This window comes from Ailuropoda melanoleuca, chromosome 12, assembly GCF_002007445.2.
Source record: "Ailuropoda melanoleuca isolate Jingjing chromosome 12, ASM200744v2, whole genome shotgun sequence".
NCBI classification, from domain to species: Eukaryota; Metazoa; Chordata; class Mammalia; order Carnivora; family Ursidae; genus Ailuropoda; species Ailuropoda melanoleuca.
Window position 1 is genome coordinate 27,157,545 of NC_048229.1, and position 17,524 is coordinate 27,175,068.

General features: G+C 58.3%; 3 protein-coding genes across 11 annotated transcripts in view; 2 read left to right on the forward strand and 1 right to left on the reverse strand.

Annotated features, from left to right (window-relative positions):
• Positions 1–17: 17 nt before the first annotated feature.
• TMC4 (transmembrane channel like 4) lies at positions 18–12,040 on the forward strand. 4 transcript variants are annotated; one of them, XM_034672557.1, is made up of 15 exons: positions 18–154; positions 970–1,183; positions 2,533–2,678; positions 3,178–3,410; positions 3,496–3,617; positions 8,210–8,357; positions 8,908–9,075; positions 9,284–9,447; positions 9,708–9,834; positions 10,112–10,209; positions 10,500–10,683; positions 10,983–11,113; positions 11,222–11,377; positions 11,580–11,658; positions 11,757–12,040. In XM_034672557.1, exons 2-15 carry the CDS (start codon positions 1,161–1,163, stop codon positions 11,823–11,825), a joined length of 1,848 nt encoding a protein of 615 aa, XP_034528448.1. In that variant the 5' UTR covers positions 18–154; positions 970–1,160; the 3' UTR covers positions 11,826–12,040. The 4 variants fall into 4 exon arrangements, with proteins under 4 accessions (XP_034528448.1, XP_034528449.1, XP_034528450.1 ...); XM_002927967.4 differs by lacking the exon at positions 18–154 and adding an exon at positions 169–320; XM_034672558.1 differs by lacking the exons at positions 18–154; positions 10,983–11,113; positions 11,222–11,377 and adding an exon at positions 163–320.
• Positions 12,041–12,181: 141 nt separating this feature from the next.
• On the forward strand, positions 12,182–15,445 carry LENG1 (leukocyte receptor cluster member 1). Its single transcript, XM_002927966.4, has 4 exons — positions 12,182–12,524; positions 13,477–13,656; positions 14,266–14,528; positions 15,153–15,445. The coding sequence occupies exons 1-4, from the start codon at positions 12,393–12,395 to the stop codon at positions 15,424–15,426; spliced, it is 849 nt and encodes a 282-aa protein (XP_002928012.1). The 5' UTR covers positions 12,182–12,392; the 3' UTR covers positions 15,427–15,445.
• The window catches only part of CNOT3 (CCR4-NOT transcription complex subunit 3), a 13,937-nt gene continuing 11,806 nt past the window's right edge, over positions 15,394–17,524 (reverse strand). For all 6 annotated transcript variants that reach the window (XR_004629085.1, XM_034672553.1, XM_034672552.1 and 3 more), the window contains 2 exons: positions 16,935–17,060; positions 15,394–15,752 (listed from right to left, as the gene is read on the reverse strand). Coding sequence is in view for 5 of the 6 variants with exons in the window: in XM_034672553.1 (XP_034528444.1) it covers positions 15,654–15,752; positions 16,935–17,060 (225 nt within the window). In the remaining variant the exon portion in view is untranslated. The remainder of the gene's footprint in view (positions 15,753–16,934; positions 17,061–17,524) is intronic.

The following is a 17,524-nucleotide window of genomic DNA, read 5'->3' on the forward strand; positions in this document are numbered from 1 at the left end:
GTGATCAACAGGTGTGGGCTCGCAGGGCCGCGATGTGAGGTGCTCCGGCTCTTGGGAGACACACCGGCATCCGGGGGTTTCAGTTCCCAGAAGAGCTTCCAGAGCGGCTGCCCTGATGGTTGATATTCCCCGCCCCGAGCCACCTGGCGGCCAGGTACGGACCTGCCGGGTCCCGTCCTTCTCTGGGGCAGTCCCCGCCCAGCTGGCCGCTAGAGACGGAAACACAGTTTCACCTGGGGCCATGGAAGAGCGACCGATGTGGGAACCGGAGGCCTGGGGCTCCTCTGGAGTGTGGCCGGCACCCCGCGAGGGCAGAGCAGGTGGGGGAGTGGGAGAGGGGTCCAGCCCCTCGGGCTGGTGGAAAGCCTAAGGGAGGCAGGGAATGGAGGCCTGGACTCCAGGGTCCAGAGGGCAAAAGGGGGAGGGATTTCGATTCCTGGCTTTTTGAGGGAGAAGGGAACCAGGGGCTGGGACTCCTGTGTCCTGGGGAGGAGTCTGGAGGTCCAGACTCCAGTCTCAGGGGAGGGGAGCCAGGGTCAAAAACTGAAAAAGAGGGAAGAGGAAGTTGAGCAGACTCCTCAGTCCTGAGGTAGGAGGGGTCTATAGAGGGCCCACATTTGGGTGCTTTCAGAGGGGGCATGAGGCCCAGACTCCTGGGTCTGATGGAGGAGAATGCTCCTGGGTCTGAGGGAGGAGGGGCTGGGGGTGTCTGGACCCCTGGGTCTGAGGGAGGAGGGGCTGGGGGCCTGGACTCCTGGGTCTGAGGGAGGAGGGGCTGGGGGTCTGGACCCCTGGGTCTGAGGGAGGAGGGGCTGGGGGCCTGGACTCCTGGGTCTGAGGGAAGAGGGGCTGGGGGCCTGGACTCCTGGGTCTGAGGGAGGAGGGCTGGGGTCTGGACTCCTGGGTCTGAGGGAGGAGGCTCAGGGGCTGGACTCCCGAGTGCTCCCAGCCCCTGCTGTCCTGCCCCAGGCCCGTCGCTCTCGTCTGTGCTGAATGAGCTCCCCAGTGCTGCTACCCTTCGCTACCGAGGCCCCGGGGTTGTGCCGTGGGGGGCCTCGGAGGAGGAGGAAGAAGATGGAGAGAGGAACATCCAGGCCATCACAGAAGCTGCCCAGAAGGAACTGGAGGAGGCCCTCCCGTCCCGGGAACTGCCCTGGCCCATGCAGGCCCGCCGGGCACACAGGTGAAGCTCCCCTCCAGCTTCCCCTCCAGGCGAGGGCCATCCTCTGGCTTGTGGGCACTGTGTCTACTTCTCGCTCCGTCATCTGTCTCTCCCTGCTTCTCTTGGCTTCTCTGCCCCCGGCCTGTGTCTCTGCTTCTCTGACTCCAAGGAGTCCTGTCTCTCCGCCTCTGGGACTCTTCCCTCGCCCGGGTTCGCGTTCTCTCTCTGCTCTGGCTGTTTCTCCCTGTGCCTGAAATCTGTTCGTCATGTTTTCCTCTCTGCGTCATGTCTGTCTCTGCCTCCTGACTCTTCTTTCCCTTCCCGGTCTACACGGTCCACACGATTTGCAGGGCTGGTGAACGGTGAACGGGCTGAGCGGCTCGGTCAACAATTACAGGTCCCCCCGCTCTCTGAAGGACAGCGTTCCTGCGAACCCTTTCGTTAACCTGCTGGGCACAAAGCCAAGAGTCGTGTGGGTCTTTCCTAAAAACAATGCCCAGCCCTGGAACTTGGGGGCCGTGTGGGATACCTGTGTTAGGCATTTGTACCCAGGAGAAGCCAGTGCAAGGCCCTTCTGAGAAATGGGTCGTCTATCTTGAAATTGTTCGCCGAACCCCATCGTTCTGGGGTTTTATGGCTGTTTTGTCACACAGGCATGCTTGATTAAATCTTTGGCCATTGGTGACGGAACTCAGCCTGTTCCTCTCGCTCCAGTCACGGGGCTGGTTCCCCTGGCAACCAGCCCTCGCTCTTAGTTGGGGCCCAGAAGTCACCTCTATCTCAGCACTTAGGGCATCCCAAGTGTTTGCCAGGAACAGGGACAAAAACCAGATATATATTTCTTATTATAAATCACAGGATCACACCTTCCTTTTTTCTTCCTTCTTTTACTTTTCCTTTCTGATATTTGCCTGCAGAAGAGTGTACAGAACATGGTGTACACACCGAGCGTATTCCCATCGCGGGATCCCAGGCCACTCCATGTAGGGCAAGAGGCACAGCTCTGCGGGACCCGGGAGCAGCCCACCTGCCCCCCATCACCCCCTTTCTCCCCACAGTATCCCCTCCCAGACTTCTCTGCCGATCTCTCCCTGGCTGTCCCGTAGAGCCCTGCCACCGGCGAGTGCGTCCCTAGAGAGCAGGGTGTGTGCGCTCCGGAGCTCCGTCCACACATCCCTGCCGTCTGCGGGTCCTGCCTGGCTTCTATGCGCTGGCTGTGTCTCTTGCTATTGTTCTGGAATAGTCCCAGTTCCCGATATACTGCAGTTCGCTTCCTGGTCCCACCATTGTCTTGTCTCTACATTTGCATGGTGTCCAGTTGGGGCTGCTGGGCCCTTCCTAGTCTGTGTCTGAATCTGTTTCCCTACCAGGCAGAGCCATGCCAGGGACCAAGTGGCTCAGGGATCGGGTTCCAGAGCCACGCTGTGGGCCCTGCGGCTTCGGCGGTCCAAGGAGAAGATCAAGGCAGGCCTGCATGCCTTGCAACCCTGGGCGTGGACGCTGAAGAGAATCGGGGGTGCGGTGGGGTTGAGGCCGGTGTCTCGGGGCGGGGTCCCCCTCCCTGGGTCTGAGGGAGGAGGGGCTGGGGGGCCTGAACCCCCGGGTCTGAGGGAGGAGGGGCTGGGGGCCTGGACTCCCGGGTCTGAGGGAGGAGGGGCTGGGGGCCTGGACTCCCGGGTCTGAGGGAGGAGGGGCTGGGGGGCCTGGACCCCCGGGTCTGAGGGAGGAGGGGCTGGGGACCTGGACCCCCGGGTCTGAGGGAGGAGGGGCTGGGGGCCTGAACCCCCGGGTCTGAGGGAGGAGGGGCTGGGGGCCCTGGACTCCCGGGTCTGAGGGAGGAGGGGCTGGGGACCTGGACTCCCGGGTCTGAGGGAAGAGGGGCTGGGGGACCTGGACTCCCGGGTCTGAGGGAGGAGGGGCTGGGGGCCTGGACTCCCGGGTCTGAGGGAGGAGGGGCTGGGGGCCTGGGCTCCTGGCTCAGAAAGGAGCCCAGGCCTCTCTGGCACCCCCTGCAGGCCAGTTTGGCGCCGGCACCGAGTCCTACTTCTCCCTGCTGCGCTTCCTGCTGCTTCTGAACGTGCTGGCGTCCGTACTTCAGGCCTGCATGACGCTGCTGCCCACCTGGCTGGAAGGGCCTCCCCCCGGTCCCCCTGGACCGGACGCCTCCTCACCCTGCGGCTTCTACAATCCCAACCCGCAAGGCCTGGTCACCTTCCCCACCCATCTCTTCAACTTGCTCTCAGGAGAGGTACGTCCCTGGGAGGCCCCCCTGTGAGGCTCAGTGCCCCCCCCATTCTGATTGCCCAACCGCACAGTGCACTTTCCCTTTGCAGGGTTTTCTAGAATGGTCTCCTCTCTTCTATGGCTTCTACCCGCCCCGCCCACACCTGGCAGTCACCTACCTGTGCTCCGTCTTTGTCATCGGCCTCCTGTACCTGCTGCTTACCCTCCATCGGTGAGTAGCGTCCGCACCCCGGCCCCCGGGAGCATGGAGGGGGCGCTAGTGGTGGGAGAAGAGCCCTCCCCAGGAATCCGGCGTCTTGCTCTGTGATCCCTTTTCTCAGTTGGAGTTGAAATCAAATTTAAAAATGCTTCGTACGTGCTAAAAACCAGTGACAAAGGTGGGCAGTTTGTCCTTCTGCGGCTTAGAGGCTGGGAGGGCAAGGTAAGCGATTAGCCAAGCAAAGTGACTCCGTCTTTTCTGGAGGGCGGGGTGCTCTGTAGGAAACGAATAGGGGTGATTCGTTCATTCCTGCAACAAGTATGTATTAAACCCCTATGATGTGCCGGCCACTGTTCTAGACAGTTGGCAAAACAGGGCAAAAAACAAACAGGAACCCGACCGAGTCCTGTCCTGTGGAGCTGACAGTTTACCAGGGGGAGACAGGTGATAAGCGATAAGCCATAAATGAGTCCATGACGTGGCGGGTTCGCAGGTGAGGCGGGCTGCTGTCTTAGCAGGTGCCCAGGGCCGCCGCCTTGAGACGAGACCTCTGAACAAAGACATTGAGAGCGAGAGGGATTTGATCAAGTGAATACCCAGGGCAAGAGCAGTGCAGGCAGAGGGCACAGCCACGCAAGGCAGGAGCAGGGGGTGGTGGTGGAGGGCGCACCAGGCAGAGCAGAGGGAGGTGGGGAGCGCGGCGGGGGTGCACCCGCACTCTGTACAGGACGAGGCTGCTTTCTGGTGACATGGGACTCACTGCAGGTTCTTGAGCAGATCACCCTGATCTTATTTGGGTTTTACAAAGGGTTCTTCCTGTCTGGCTCTGTGGAAGAGAGGGAGGGAGGGAGGGAGGGAGGGAGAGGCAAGAAGGGAGGGAAGCGAGTATGGGATGGGCAAGCCCCCAGCAGGTGGGATAGTTCCCCCGCGGGCCATTGCCATCCAGGCAATACACGGTGGTGGCTTGGAGCGGGGTGATGGCAGTGGTCCATTTTGGATTTTTTTTTTCATTGAATTTCTATTCCCCCTCCCCCAGCTTTCCTGAGCTATAATTGACATAAATCGTGTAAGCTTAAGGTGCACACGTGCTTATATATCGCAACATGATTAACACCCTAGCGTTAGCTGAGGCCTCCATCCCCAGCACAACCGTGTCTTTCCCAAGGACATTTGAGATCTCTGTTAGCGACTGTCAGTACATGACGGTGTTGATAACCGCAATCAGGATGCCCCGAGCTTCCAACTGCAGGTTTGTATCCTTTGACTTCTCCGTGTCCCCATCCCCTGGTAACCACCATCTTACTCTTCTTCCAGGAGCTCAGCTTTTTCAGATTCCACAGATAAGTGGTATCGTACAGTGTGTGTCTGCTCTGCCTTGTCCCACTTAGCACAGTCCCTCAAGGTCCATCCACACTGTTGCAAATGGCAGGACGTCCTTCTGTCTCGTGGTTGAGTAATCTGTTGTTATGTATGTATCACGTCGTTAGCCACCGCTGGACAGACACTCAGACTGTTCCCAGATCTTGGCTGCTGTTGATAATGCAGTGAATGTGCGGGTGCACCTGTCTCTTTGAGATCCTCTTTTCATCTCCTTCAGATACATACCCAGAAGTGGGATTGCTGGGTGATACGGTAGCTCTATTTTTTTTTTAAAGATTTTATTTATTTATTCGACAGAGATAGAGACAGCCAGCGAGAGAGGGAACACAAGCAGGGGGAGTGGGAGAGGAAGAAGCAGGCTCATAGCAGAGGAGCCTGATGTGGGACTTGATCCCATAACGCCGGGATCACGCCCTGAGCCGAAGGCAGACGCTTAACCGCTGTGCCACCCAGGCGCCCCTGTAGCTCTATTTTTTTGGGGGCGGGACCTCCATACTGTTTCCAGTGGCTGCACCAATTTATGTTCCCAGCAGTGCACGACGGTCCCCTGTTCTGCACATCCTCCCCAACACGTCACCTCTTGTTGTCTTGATGAGAGCCACCCTGACTGTGAGGCGATAACTCATTGGGGCTTCGATGGGTATTTATTTCCCTGATGATCAGTGATGATGGACACTTGCTCGCGCACCTGTTGGCCCTCTGGATGTCTTCAGAAAAACGTCTATTCAATTTCTCTGCCCGTTTTTAAATTGAGTTGTTTTTTTGCTGCTGAGTATGGTATGTGGTCTTTTTACTTTTCTGTTAACCCCAATGTCAGAGATGATTTGCAGATATTTTCTCTTATTCCGTAGGTTGCCTTTTCATTCTGAGTATTGTTTCTCATTTTGTTGTAGAGGATTTATGTGTGGTGTCGTTCCACTTAATTTTGCTTTTGTTGCTTGTACTTTTGGTGTCCTGTCCAAAAAATCGTCCCCAAGGCAAATGTCAAGGATCTTCCCTCATTTTTTTTTTTCCCTAGGACTTTTTTCAGTTTTTGGTCTTATGTTTAAGTGTTTCATCCATTTCAAGTTAATTTTTGTGAGTGGTGTAAGACTGAGGTCCAGTTTCATTCTCTGCATGCGGCTCTCCGGTTTCCTCAGCATCATTTGTGGAAGGGACCACCCCCCCCAATTGAGTATGTGGGCTCCCTTGTCAAATATTAGTTGACCGCACATATAGTTTTCATTTTAAAAACATCACGCTTATCCGGAAAAATGCAGAAAGCGAAGAATAGAGCTTGGTATGTTCCCATGCATATCAAGAACTCGAACATGGCCAGCCTCCAGAAGCCCCTCAAGATCTCAAGTCACCGCGTCCCTGCTCCCACCCTCCCCCCGCCCCATCCTTTCTGTTAACACCGTGGACTGCTTCCACCTGGGAGGCCCTGGATGTACGATGAGTAGAGCCGGAGGGCTAAAGATTGGGTGTGGGGCTTGGTAAGGGGGGTAGTTAGGCTTGACCCCAGCTGTTGCGGCTGAGCCCCCAGAGGTCAGCTCTTCCCTGCAGGGACGGGGAGAGCAGGAGAGCGTAGAGAGCAGGGCGGGGGCAGCGGGGGGTGCCGTTGTGGCCGGTGGATTCTGAAGTGGCTTTTGGACAAATGAAGGGAAAGGTGAGTAGGCAGTTGCAAACGTGGGTTCTGAAGACGGGTCTGGACTGGAGACGCAAGTCTGGGACACACTGGCATTCAGGCAAGACCGGGGGTTCCCCGGGGCGGTGGGGGCAGGGGGTGGCTGTGGTCAAGAAGGAAACCAAAGACTTAAAGAAAAAGTGGGCTGTCTCCTAAATGCCAGGCACTGTGCCAGGGATAGCAGACGGGGGTCCCCCTACCTTGGTGCACCTCACAGTCCGAGAGGGGAGATGAACGGAGAGAGAAAAAGCAACGTTTATGTTACAAAGCAAATCAGCCCTTTCAGTTTGGGATCACTACTACTACATAGAAAACAAATGGGGGGCTAGGATAGAGATGATAAGCAGGGCTCAGCAGTTTTTTTCCTGATAAAGTAAAGGCCACATAGGAAATATGTTCATATTTTCTGGCCATACGGTCTCTGTCTCAATTAAACTCTGCTGTTGTAAGGCTGAGACAGCTGTAGACAGTAAGTCAATGAGTGAACGTGGCTGTGTTCCAATAAAACTTTATTTACAAAAACTGGTTCTGTAGTTTGCCACCGGTGTGATAGAGAATGGGTGGGGATCCTCACTAAATGGAGCGGTCAGTAAAGGACTGAGGAGGTGACCTGTAGGTAGAGACCAGAAAGATGAGAAGGAACCAGCCAGGTGAGCAGCTAAGACCGCATTCCAGGCAGCGGGAACTGCACATGCAAAGGCCCTGTGGTGAGAAGAGGTTTGGAGTGTTCTGAGAAATGAAAGGCCAGGAAGAGGACGGACAGGATTTGAGCTTCAAGAAGTGTTGGGGGCCAGATCAGGTGCGTGGGTGCTGGCTGGCTGTGCTATGAAGGAGCCTAGACTTCAAGAACAAGGAGAAGCTGTGAAATAGGGTTTAAACGGCAGTACCATCTAATCTGCATAAAAAGAAGTTTCTACCTGCCCAGGAGCAGAAGGGATTCCAGAGGGCACAGGTGGAAGCAGAGAGACCAGGAGGCAGGCCTCTGTAATCGTCCACTCAAGAGATGGCGGGGGCTTGCTCCAGGGCGGTGAGGGTGGATATGGACCTTCTTTGCCCCGTTTTCTCCATTTCTTTCCCTCTCTCTGCTTCTCTGTCCCCTCCCTGGGCCTTTGCCCCACTTCTTTGAGTCCCTTTCCTCCTTTCTCTGGGCCTGCCTCCCCCACCCCCTTCTCTGGACGTCTGTCTTTCCCTCTGAGTCTCCAACCTCTCTCTCTAGACCTCTTCCCTTCGTTTCACTGTCCCCCTTTCTCTGAATCCTTCCCCTTTGGGCTCTCAGTCTCCCCTCTAAATGTTTGTCTCTGCCCAGGGTCTTCGTCTTTCTCACTCTGGGTCCCCATGCCCTTCTCCCTGGAGCTCTGTCGCTGTGTACTGCTGTCTTCCCGAGTCTGCCCCTGAATCTCTCTTGGTCTTTATCTCTGTGTCTCTGACACTCTGCTAGGTGGCAGCTCGCCAAACGCCCAAGGTCCTAGGGTTCAATTCCCTGTGTCCCATAAGAGGGGTGCCCCCGCACTCGCGGCTGACCTTCCACAGCCCGTGCCCTGGGTCTTCCCTCCCATAGCTCCGTGTCAGGACTGAAACAGACGCTGTTGGCCGAGTCGGGGGCCCTTACCAGCTACAGCCACCGGGTGTTCACCGCCTGGGACTTCGGCCTCTGCGGGGACGTGCACGTGCGGCTGCGCCAGCGCATCATCCTCTACGAGCTGCAGGTGCGCGTACGGGTGGGGTCTACAAGCAGGGAGGGCCCCCGAGGGGCGGGGCTCGGAGACTCTGGGCGGAGCTTTCTTCGGAGGAGGCGGGCCTCTGGAAATGAGAGGGCTGGGAGGACGCCCCTGTAGGGATACCTGATGTCAAAGGGAACAGGAAAAAGCAAGCGGCGGGGACGGGGCGGGGCCTGAAGCTCCTCCGTACAAGGTGAAGGGATAGGCAAGGCCCGAAGGGGGCTTGATAAAGTAGAACTGGGACTCCGCCCCCGACATGAGTGCTGGGCGGGGCTTGGGGGCGGGGCGTGGGAGAGCAGAGTGTGGAGCACAGGCTCAGCCTTCAGAAGGCGGGGCTTGGGGGTGCTGGGTGGGGAGGTGGAGGGGTGGGGCCGGGAGATCTAAATTGTCCCCTAGAAGACCATGGAGGAACTGGGACAAGGATTGTAGAAGTCCTTCGAGGGGTGTAGCTGTATCGGTTTAGGTCGAGCAGGGGGCTCTGAAACACCTTCAGGGCCTGGGGGAATTGAGCCCAAATGGACATCTTTCCTGGCCTCAGGTGGAGCTGGAGGAAGCTGTGGTGCTGCGCCAGGCTGCGGTGCGGACCCTGGGCCAGCAAGCCAGGGTGTGGTCGGTGCGGATCCTGCTCAATCTGCTGGTGATTGCACTCCTGGGAGCAGCTTTCTACGGAGTCTACTGGGCTACAGGGGCCGCTGTGGGGCTGCAGGTGCGGAGGTCCTGCAACTTACATTTCCGGGGTTGGAGGGGACTGAAGTCTGTAATTCCTGGGATCTTAGGGAGGAGGGATGGGGGTGTACGTTTGGACCTTGGACTTCGGGGTGCTGAAGGAAGAAGAGGCTGGGGGAGGATGTTTAGCAAGGTTGTGGAGGACCAGAACCCCAGGGTCTCTTTGCTTGGTCCACCCTCTCTCCTAGGAGGTGACCCTTGTCCAACAGATGCCACTGCTAAAGCTCGGAGTGGATTACCTTCCGTCCATCTTCATCTCTGGGGTCAACTTCTTGCTGCCACCCGTGTTCAAGCTCATTGCCCCACTGGAGGGCTACACCAGGAGCCACCAGATTGTTCTTATCCTGCTCAGGTTCTAGCCTTTGGGCGTGTGCTGGGGATGATGGCTGGGCTGGTCTGAAAGACACTGGCTCTAGTACATAAGGCTTGGAAATCCCCAGAATAGGGGACCCAGTGAGACCTGGATTCAAATCCTGCCTCTTATTCACAGAATCTAGGTTTCTTGATCTGTGAAGTGGGAAGAATTGTGAGCGTGTTCCACATGGGGGTGGGGGTGTGGGGGGCAGGGTGACCCCTGGTCAGTGCTGATTCCCTTTCTCTTCCCCTTGCCAGGACTGTGTTTCTCCGCCTGGCCTCCCTGCTAGTCCTGCTGTTCTCTCTCTGGAATCAGATCACTTGCGGGGGCCAAGCCGAGGCTAAAGAGTGCAAAACCTGTGGCTACAATTACAAGGAACTGCCGGTGAGAAGGAGAGGGGCCTCAAATCCTGGGTCTTTGACAGCAAGGAGGAGCCAGGCGGGTCCAGATTCCAGGTTTGAGAGGAAGGAGGAGCTTAAGGTTCTAGAACACCCTTTCCTTGAGGACAAGGGTAGGGATGTTCGAAGAAACTGAGGATCCTTCCTTCCCTTTCAGAGGAAGGATTGTTACTCTCACGTGCTTGTGATTTGGAGACTGGGATGCTTGGGCTTCTAGGTGCCTGGGTCCTGAAGTCTTTCTGCCCCATGACTTCCTTCCGCAGTGCTGGGAGACTCGGCTGGGGCAGGAGATGTATAAACTCCTGCTCTTTGATCTGCTGACTGGCGTGGCTGTCATGCTGCTCATCCAGTTTCCTCGGAAGTGAGAGCCCCGCCCCTCGCAGTGCCACCCCCTTTTCTATCCCCGCTTCTCCGCCCTGTCTGCAGACCCCGCCCCTTCCAGTACCTAATTACTTCCCTCTGGCCCCCCCACCTCTGGCCCCGCCCCTACCACCAGCGCTCCGGCCTCGGCCTCTGGACACACCCACTCTAGGACTGTGAAAGCGCCACCCCTATTCAGATATGTTCACTTCTGATTGGTGGGCGGGGCAGCAGAGGCGGGGCAACGGGGCCACCACGCCTCTGACTGCCCCGCCCCGCCCCGTCCCCCAGACTGCTCTGTGGCCTCTGTCCTGGGGCGCTGGGTCGTGTGGTGGGAACCCAGGAGTTCCAGGTGCCCGACGAGGTGCTCGGGCTCATCTACGCGCAGACGGTGGTCTGGGTAGGGAGTTTCTTCTGCCCTTTACTACCTCTGCTCAACACGGCCAAGTTCCTGCTACTTTTCTATTTGAAGAAGGTGAGGAGTATGGCGGATTCCTGGGTCCTGAAGGAGGAGGATGCGAGCAAGGGTCCCCAACTACTAGATCCTGAGAGAGGAGGGGTCTGGAGGACAGACTCCTGGCTGTGGGAGGAGGGGTTTAAGGCGTCTTAACTTTTCCGTGCAAGGGAAGAGGGGACCCGGACTCCCGGGTCTGATGACAGCAAAGGACTAGGGACTTCTGGTTCCTGACTGAGGAGGGGCCAGGGACCAGGACTCCTGGATGATGAAAAAGGACAGGTTAGGACTCAGAGTCTTGTGTCTCCTTCTCCCCACAGTTCACCCTTTTCTTCACCTGCTCCCCGGCCTCCCGCACCTTTCGGGCTTCCACAGCGAATTTCTTCTTCCCCTTGGTCCTTCTCCTGGGTCTGGCCATCTCCGCTGTTCCCGTGCTTTATAGCATCTTCCTGTAAGTGGGAGAGGGGCCTGCCTGCCTCCCACCCTCCCTCCCTCCGCCCTCACCCAGGATTCTGAATCTTGGCCATCCTTGAACACTGCCTGTCTCTGCCCTCTCCAGGATCCCACCTTCTAAGCTGTGTGGTCCATTCCAAGGGCAGTCGTCCATCTGGGCGTCCATCCCGGAGTCCATTTCCAGCCTCCCTCAGGCCGTCCAGAACTTTCTCTTTTTTCTTGGGACCCAGGCTTTTGCTGTGCCTCTTCTGTTAATTTCCAGGTGAGGGAGCCCAGACTCCTGGGTCCGAGTTTGTGTGCCCTGGGGGCCCCCACTGCCTGTTTATAAGGGAGGAGGGGGCTGGGGGCCTGGACCCCTGGGTCTGAGGGAGGAGGGGCTGGGGGTCCAGATCCTTGGTTTCTAAGGAGCCATTACATTGAAGATATTCTAAGAGCACTCTGGCTTCTGTTTCTGTCTCCTCTAGCATCCTGATGGCATATACCCTGGCCTTGGCTAACTCCTATGGACGTCTCATCTCTGAGCTCAAACGCCAGATAGAGACGGTGAGCCAGACTGGGTTCGTGGGAGGGGGTCCTGGATATGGAAAGAAATAGGGGGGAAAGGTCTGTCTCACCTCCCATTTTCTTTACCCTTTACTCAGGAGGCGCGGAATAAGGTCTTCCTGGCACAGCGCGCTGTGGCCCTGAGCTCGGCCAACGGGGCTCTTTGAGCTCCCTAGCCTTCGTCAGGACGATGTCCCACTTTCAGTCCTGACCTGCCCCCGACCCTTTGTAAGCCTCCGGCACGTCATCTGTAAAATGGGAGAACTTAGAGCCCTGGGATTCGGACACCTCCAGGCCCTGATCTCCCCCACCCTGCCAAGTCCCTCACTCTCCAGTTAAACTCCTGTATCAATAAACGCAGCTGAGGCTGCCTAGCACTGTTTGTACTTTGCATGCTGCGGGTGGGAGGTGGGTGAAGAGCCAGACACAGGCCAATGAAATGTATTGGCCTCGAGAAGACATGACGGGCATGCCAGCCAATCAGCGCCCACATCCTGTAGCTTCGGGGCGGGGACACGTGAAGGGCTCAGAACCTTGATACAAGGCGGTTGCTAGGCTACACCAGCCCGAATTCGGCGTGTCAGCCAATCAGCGCTCGCTACGGACCTGGAGGGGCGTGGCAACTAGCTCAGGACCAATCCGTGGCTGAGGCAGGAGCAACAGGGAGGGGCATCGTCTCGCCAATAGGAAGTGCTCGGAGGCGGGCCTGCCAGTCGGCGGACGGCTACGACGCCATGAACATCTTGCCCAAGAAGAGTTGGCACGTCCGGAATAAGGACAATGTCGCTCGCGTGCGGCGTGACGAGGCTCAGGCCCGAGAGGAGGAGAAAGAGCGTGAGCGGAGGGTGCTGCTTGCTCAGCAGGAGGTAAGCCCCGAGTGCGGTCGGGCCTAACTCCCGGGTCGAGCGCGCAAGCGTGTGGTGAGGGGCCGGAAGCGGGTGTGGCGCGCAGGCGCGATGCCTCCTGTGAGGCCGGAGGAGCTGGGCGTGGCTGGAAGCGCGTTCCCACTTGCGCGTCCCCCCGCCGCCCCGCCCGGCCCTCCCCTCACTTGCGCGGCCCCCTTGCCCTGGTTTCCCCCCCTCGTGTTGTTCGCGAGGCCAGAGTGTGCCTGGCACAGTAGGGGCTGGGGAAGAAAAGAACCGTTGCGCAGTTCAAGGAAACTCGAAACCTGTTTAGTGTGCCTGCACGACCGTCCTGTTGAGCGCCGTGCAGAGCGCTTGACCTGTGGCCTCTCAAGCACCCTTCGTGCTTAGAGGACGCTGTCCTCCATGGTGCAGACAAGTGGGAAGGGACAGTGGGACACTCACCCATCCCGCTGTGGGGCGAGCCCTCTTCCTGCTTCCTCCCATCCCCCAGGGGCTTTGTGTAATTTCTAATCTCTTAGTTTGCACCTAGTTTGCAGTCCTCTAGCCAGTCTGGTCCTCACCGCTGGCCGGGAGCTGGTCTGGGCTTCTAAAGTTCGCTTTTGTCAGCAGAGGTTGCACATCGTCTCGGGGGCAGTGACTTGGAGCCCTGCCTGTAGTTCCGGTCGCCTGTTCTCGTATCTTGGGCTGCCTTCCTAGCTGTTTTTATTGTGTCACCGGAGATTGGGAACCCTTCTGGTTGACCGAGAGGCAGTGTACGAGCCCAGGTGTCGCCTCAGTCCCCCACCGTCTGCTGGGCCAGGACAGGTGCCTCTGCTGGGCTCCCAGGGCCCACACCCCCTTCTTTCCAGCCCCCAGCACTGACACTGGGGTTCTCTGTACTTGGCACCAGTCTCTCAGTTCTTGGAGTCACGTCTAGGTTTAAATGCTCTGCCTGTAACTTTCTTTTCCCCAGGCCCGCACAGAATTCCTACGGAAGAAAGCCAGGCACCAGAACTCACTCCCTGAGCTCGAAGCAGCAGAGGCAGGAGCCCTGAGTTCTGGCCCTGTGGACCTATTTCGGGAGCTGCTGGAGGAAGGGAAAGGGGTGACCAGAGGCAATAAAGAGTACGAAGAAGAAAAGCGACAGGAGAAAGTAAGCTGGCCCCACACCTCGTCAGTCATGGGTAGAGCCTGGGGGTGAGTGATGGGAATGGGGGGGATGAAATGAGCTAATACAGAGAACTCAGTATGGAATACAGCTCTCAGGAGTGTGGGTTATTGCCATCCAGGGGCTTGGAACGGGGCGCTGGAGCCCCCTTCCCCTTGCTATGCGACTGGTAGGTGCAGACCCCTTGGCTCTGTAGAGGTCTGAGAAGTGTTAAGGAGCTCTTTCCGTGTAAATCACAACCTGGGGTCCTGTCGCTCACCTGCTATCAGGAATTCCCACCAAACTTGAACTTGCCTTCTTCTTGCCTCGCTCCTTTGCCTTGGTGGCTGCTTTCAGGTTTGTCTTCACCTCATCTCCCCAAAGTTGCCTGCCTCTGAACCTTAAAGCAGTTGCGCCCCGTGTTTCCCCATGCTCGTTACTGAATTCACCATTGTGCCCAGGGCAGGAGCCCCACCTGTCCTTGGCACATGGCAGAGCCAGCCCACGCTGGTTTTGCCTGTCCAGGAGCCTCAGGTGTCCTGTTGTCATATGGGGGGCCCTCCAAAGGGGAGATCTACTTGACATCCTCACCTCCCTACTTTCTGTCCCCCTCAGGAGAGGCAGGAGAAAGCTCTGGGCATCCTGACATACCTGGGCCAGAGTGCAGCGGAAGCCCAGACCCAGCCGCCTTGGTACCAGCTCCCCCCGGGGCGAGGGGCCCCCCAGCCCGGCCCAGGTCCAGATGAGAAGATCAAGAACCGCCTGGACCCTCTGCGGGAGATGCAGAAACATTTGAGGAGGAAGAGACGGCACAGCGGTGATGATGGTGGCCGCAGCAGAAAGGGGAAGGAGGGGCCGGAGAAGCAGCGGCCAGAGGGGTAAGGAAGCTGGGCTGGCCGTGTGGGCACCAGGTCTGGGGCTGGGCAGCTGGAGAGGCGGCTCTCAGCATGCGTTGTTGGGACCCCAGTGCCCGTCCGGCGGTCCGCAGAGGCAAGCCTGCTTTCCTGAGATCCCCAGGGAATGTTCGGTCTCAAGCGTCCAGTGGTTTCCCGGGAGACACTGCGGGGACAGACGGGGCTGTAGCCTTGTTTCGAGGTTTTCTCCTTGCTTCACGCAAAATAGTGATAAAACCCACTAAGACGTAAAGCTTTCTGGGGTTCAGAGTTTGAGAGCCATGGGGCCAGAGCAGGTTTGTGTCCCTAGCAGGACAGGCCCGAGCAGACAGTTGGTCTTCCACAGAAGGGTAAACTGAGGCCCTGGGTGTGCTCATTGTCACACCTGATGACAGTGGGCTTTCTTGACCTGGAGGGGCACCCGATTGTAAAGGGGGGGGGGTAATGCGAGTCCCAGAGCCTTGTGCGCAGCATGAAGCCAGCTTCCCACCCCCAGGCCTCACAGACCACAGCATGTCCACTGCAGGGTTCCAGGTGGCAGCTCCTTCTTGGAGGGAGGGTGGGGCCTCCAGGGGCCATGAGCTTTCTGACCTGACTCTTCTCCCCTAGACCCCCATCCCTGGACCAGCTTCGAGCTGAACGTCTTCGGCGGGAAGCAACAGAACGGGCTCGTGCAGAAGCCCTGCTGGCACGCGTCCAGGGCACAGCCCCCCAGGAAGATCAGCCCGAAGAAGAAGCAGACGAACGGCGGAGGCAGTACAACTCCCAGTTCAACCCCCAGTGGGCCCGGCGGCCTGCCAGCAAGACCCAAGCGCTCACTGACTCCTTGGGGGAGAGGAGAGGCCGCAGCTGCCAGCCGTCATATAAAACTATTTATTCATAAATATTTTCCAAAATGAAAATAGGTTTACCAAAAAATGTCCCTCACTGGGGAGGGGAGGAGGGGGCAGCCCTTGCCCCCGGGCCCCCAGGGTGGGGCTGCTTCCTGGGGGAGAGGGCTGCCCCGTGGCCTGGGGCCTCCCCCAGTCTTCCAGGGCAGGGCCCTCGCCTGGGCAGGGGGGGTCAGCATGCGGGGGGGAGGGGAGTGGAGGGTGGAGGGAGGGGCCGGTGTCACTGGAGGTCCCGGTCCTCCAGGTAGCGGTATTCAAAGGTGAAGCCTTCCTTCTTCCGCTGGCCCCACTTCTCGTAGTCAAAGTAGATGTAGGTGCCCTGGCCGGGGGAGAAGGCGGTCAGTGAGTGGACGAGGAGGTGGCCGGGGATCCAGGCCGCACCGACAGATGAAGGGGACAGATCTCAGGGCCATGGATGTGCCAGGTACTGGGCCCAGCACCCTGCATGCACAGGCCATCTCCCTCCACCCTCACCAGGCTCTTCTCGGGCAGGAAAAGTGCTGCCCACTGTAGAGGAGACGGGGAGGCGTGGAGAGGCCACAGCTGGGCTTCCACCCCCGGGCAGGGTTACAAAGTGTCTGTGGCTTCTCGCAACGGCGGCGGCGCGTGAGCACAGAGCGGGTGCTCGGTACTGAGCTGTGTCCTAGCCTTTAGTCTTCACACAACCCTGAGACCGTTCCCCCATCTGAGAGAACGGAACAGGCTGAGTCTACATCCAGGCACGCTGTTGGGACAGATGTTTTATTGGTGACAGCGGTGGCGTGGGTATTTGTGAAGGAGTGAGGCCTTGAGATGTACTTGGAGGATTACTCTGGCCCAAACCAGGATGGGGTAGGGAGTCTGGTTCATGTCCGAGAGGACACGGGGAAGGGGGCCGGGTCTGCATGAATGTCTGAAATGCTGCCAAGAACCTGAAAGAACCGAGGGGAGGGGACCGAGTTCTCTGAGGACAAGGGCCTTGCTTGGTATTTGGCATCAGGCCAATGTTTGGTGGAAGAAACCACTGTGGAACATAGCAATTAAAAGTTATTTGAAACAAAACACCCCCACGATACTTACTACGGCGCAGACGCCCTTAAGTACTTACATGTCCTTAACTCAGTCCCTGTAACAACTGCACCGACGGGTCTGCTACCCGTGTTTACACACAAGGACAGGAGACAGGTCCAAGTGCCTTGCCCAAGTCACCCAGCGGGAGCTGGGTTCAAGCCCGCATGCGGGGCAGCGGGAGGGAGGTTCTGATTACCAGTGCGCGGGGAGTCATTAGAAAAAGGGCTTCCCCCTTCGTGTCTGGTGTGGAGCCCCTGCCCTGCAGGGCGTGGTGGCCAGGACGGGGAGCAGCCCATGCTCCCAGGTGGCAGGAAGCGTGCTGCCCGGTGCAGGGACGCCGCGGCTAGGACCTAGGGGATGACTAGCTGCAGGCAGAGGGGAGGAGGAGGAAGAGCACAGGGCCTGAGGGGGCAGCACGGGCTGCAGCTGGCAGGCAGGGCGGGGCCCTCACCTGCTCAAACTCATCCGTGATGGTCTTGGGCTCCTCGTGCCTTTGGAACCACATCATGTACTTGGTGTGGAATCGCCACGACTGCTTCTTTAGAGCCTTGGCTGCCAGGTACTGCGCCTTCGTGCCCTGGGGGAGGAAGGATGGAGCCGGGGATCAGCGGGGGCGAGGGGCACAGGGCTGCCCCTGGGCCCCGCCGTAGACCAAGGGTGGGCTGGACAGTCCCGTGGGAGAGGGCCAGGGCACAGAACATACCCCTGCTGGTCAGCAGAAAATTGCTTTCAGAGAAGCTTTGAGAAGGAAGAGAAACTACTGCATGTTGAGAGCTGAGAACAGAGAGTTTGGAAAGTTTCCCCAGGCAGGATGAGCGTGGGGCTTGCTGCGACTCCCTGGGGTCATGCAGAGGGGACGGTCCCTAGTGGCCTCCAAGGGGCCAGCAAGACTGCATGGGGATGGGCACTGTGGGGACAGCTGTGGGCAGCTGGAGCGTGGCCGGGGGTCCCTGGTCCCCGCAGTGGGCCGACCTAGCCCTCCACCTCCACACAGACGCATCTGTGCTGAAGCGGGAACAGGGACAGGTTTGCCTGGGGGGG